The 2,772-nt window shown below is 38.4% G+C and overlaps 1 protein-coding gene and 1 long non-coding RNA gene across 3 annotated transcripts in view; one reads left to right on the top strand and one right to left on the bottom strand.

The window, feature by feature from the left end:
* The window catches only part of LOC108266783 (uncharacterized), a 52,126-nt gene that overhangs the window by 42,879 nt on the left and 6,475 nt on the right, over positions 1-2,772 (top strand). The gene's annotated exons all lie outside the window — the stretch shown is intronic.
* asb1 (ankyrin repeat and SOCS box containing 1) overlaps positions 2,015-2,772 on the bottom strand; it is a 3,914-nt gene continuing 3,156 nt past the window's right edge. For both annotated transcript variants that reach the window (XM_017470506.3, XM_017470507.3), the window contains one exon: positions 2,015-2,739. In XM_017470506.3, coding sequence (XP_017325995.1) covers positions 2,594-2,739 — 146 coding nt within the window. In that variant the 3' untranslated portion in view covers positions 2,015-2,593. The remainder of the gene's footprint in view (positions 2,740-2,772) is intronic.

Genomic DNA, 2,772 nt, shown 5'->3' with positions numbered 1-2,772 from the left:
CTATTTATCTCACTAGGGAAAAGTGCACCAGCTAGCATAACCAAAGTGAAGCAACCTAGTTGCTAGTAAAACTAGGTAGCTTGTACACAAACGTAAGCTTTTATTAGAAGTCAATCGGATAAATAATGCGTGCGGTGAAAATAATTTAAAAATGTTACCAAAAAAAAAAAAAACAACTTCTACAAATCTAAATGAGATAGAATAAACAATCTGCTAATTATTAGGTGCTTATTATTAGCTTATATGTGATAGCTTGCTACAGCTTAGCCTGTCAGATGAGACATAGAAAGAAAAAAAAAGAATCTACTTTCAGATAACATAGCTAATTTTCTCTCAGTTACTAACACTACACTGTATGAATTCTTAAAAATAGTGGAGAGGTTATAAATTAAGAGTCATTTTTCAGTGGTTTTCCTTTAAAAGGGACGAAGAGGAATAAGCAAAAGCACCCACACAAATTAGGAAAAAAGTATTTATAGAGGTTTACTTAGTTACTGTGGTTGAATGGATTGGAGTAATAATTTTATGTAATAGCGAATGCTTTAAGAACTATCGAAAGATTTTCTGTGCATCAAAGTCATTCAAGTATATTAAGGCTCTCATGCTGTTCACTTAAAAGTCAGTGCTTTCAACACTTTGTATCGCTGTAGTTTTTTTCCTTACTAAAATGCCTTTTTTCATGTCATGAAAGCCTGTGACTGCATACCCACCACACTTTTATGAAACTCCGTGATAATATTGGGAAGTCACACCATCAGCCCTTGAAACAGATGTGAGTCTCAGGGAGTGCTTGACATGAGAAGAGTGCCATCTTTTGGGCAGCTCTGATCCGTACAGACAACAGCACGTAAAAGTGTGGTTAACACTGACCCACAAGATCTATGTCTAAACACTAGAACCAGAAAACACTTGCTGGCTTGTCACACCTGTAATGAAAAACAGACCCGAAGGCACGCAGTCGGATTTTCCTCATTTTCATATTAAAAACCGATGTAGCTCAATTACTACAATAGGCTGAGAATCATAATCAGACAATTACCCTGAGTAGAGGACACTTGGCACAGGCAGATGGGTCTAAAAAAGGGAGAGAGGATTGCAGTGGGAAACGTCACTCCACGAGCGCACTCTTGGGGTTTCGGGTTTTTCTATGGCAGCACTCCAGTTCCACAACTGAGAAGCTGTCGGAAAAAGAGGACGATTCGTCTTCTGTAGGAGAGCTGAGAGCTGAGATGATGTCTCTGCTTTGATCCTTCTCATGCTGAAATGCCTAATAGCCAAATTATAAAGGAGTCAACCAGGGAGGACAGAGGATGATGATGATGATGATGATGATGATATCTTGAGATTTGAAAGAGTGCATCAGTTTCTTATTGTACAATCCCACCTTTTCCTCATCTGGCAGGACAACCTCCAAAATCTGCAGCTCTCAGTAGGAAAGGGGGTCTGCCAGCAATGTGTTGGCAGATCCAAACATTTCCCAGGCTTGCCTTTTTTTCTACAGCTTGTGGTTTTTGACAATATGTGGTTTCACTGTCACAACATTGAAACTTATACTTAAAAAAAAAAAGCACAACATAATTTCTACCCAGATACCCAGTGGGTATCTTAAGCAAAGCTGCTGGGAAATCGAGGAGGCTATATACTTGGAAACCTCCAAGGAATCCTACATCATACAGTATGAAGGAGCTATTTCTGTCAGTGAGACCTCAACATGATATCTACTGAGACTCTTAGAGTTGTGAGGAATAGTCTGTGGCTGGTTTAAAAAAAAAAAAAAAAAAAAAAAAGGTCCTCCAGGACGTTTGGCGCTCTGTATATCCTGCACAGAACAGTAATTAAGTTTCAAAACACAATCCATAAATCCAAGAAACATGAATCATATTCATGTGACTCGAATCTCAGTAGTATTGTAAACTATTCGAGAAATGATTTTCAAAGAAAAACAAGATGCACTAAGCACAGGCTAAAGAAACATGAGAGATCACTGGCTTTCTTCACACGAGAACACAGACAGTGGGGATAATATCGTTTATTACAGGCATCTGAATTTAATTCGAGGCAAAGGCAAGGTTTACCAACATGTTTAAGCATCATATAAATACATTTCATAAAGAATCATAAATTAAGCACTTTGACTTTTACTCCACAGTGACCATAAACAAAAAAAGAAATATAAGAATTGTTTTTTTTAAATATAAACGACCAATGGTCTTACAGACAACGGAAAAATCACAAAATTACTTCGAGATTATACAGTGTATTCAGGTGAATATATTACTTTTACAGAATGTGCTACTGTAAGTATATTTGTGTAAACAAAGAGATTTTTACCAACATGCAACACAGAACGATGTGCTATGAAACTGGTAGTGTTTGCTTTTTTAGGGAATGTGCTCCCACCGTCATAAGTGCAATGCAACTGTAGTAACAACAAACCATAGCAGAGGACAAAAGCTTTCTGGATTTCAAAGAACTGTACATCATTTTCTGACGTTCAGCATTATCTTCAGCTCTCAAGAACTTACCAGAGTCCCTTGTACAGGTACAGGCCATAATACAGCTTTTAGAGCATTTGGTGTTATTCGCACCTCCTTCAGGAAAGGGAACAGAAGTCTCTGTGGAGCAGAAAATTCTTGATAGAATCAGGCAAAGGAAGGCTGGAGATGTGCCTCAGGCGGTGTTTGCCCATCACCTGCCGAATGGCTACGCGACACAAATCAGTCAACCTGTTCGGACGTTCTGAAAAAGAGCCAAGGTCTAAATCACCACAGG

This window comes from Ictalurus punctatus, chromosome 6 (assembly GCF_001660625.3).
Source record: "Ictalurus punctatus breed USDA103 chromosome 6, Coco_2.0, whole genome shotgun sequence".
Taxonomy (NCBI): Eukaryota; Metazoa; Chordata; class Actinopteri; order Siluriformes; family Ictaluridae; genus Ictalurus; species Ictalurus punctatus.
Note: the sequence above shows the minus strand (reverse complement) of the source record. Positions and strands in the feature narration are given on the sequence as shown.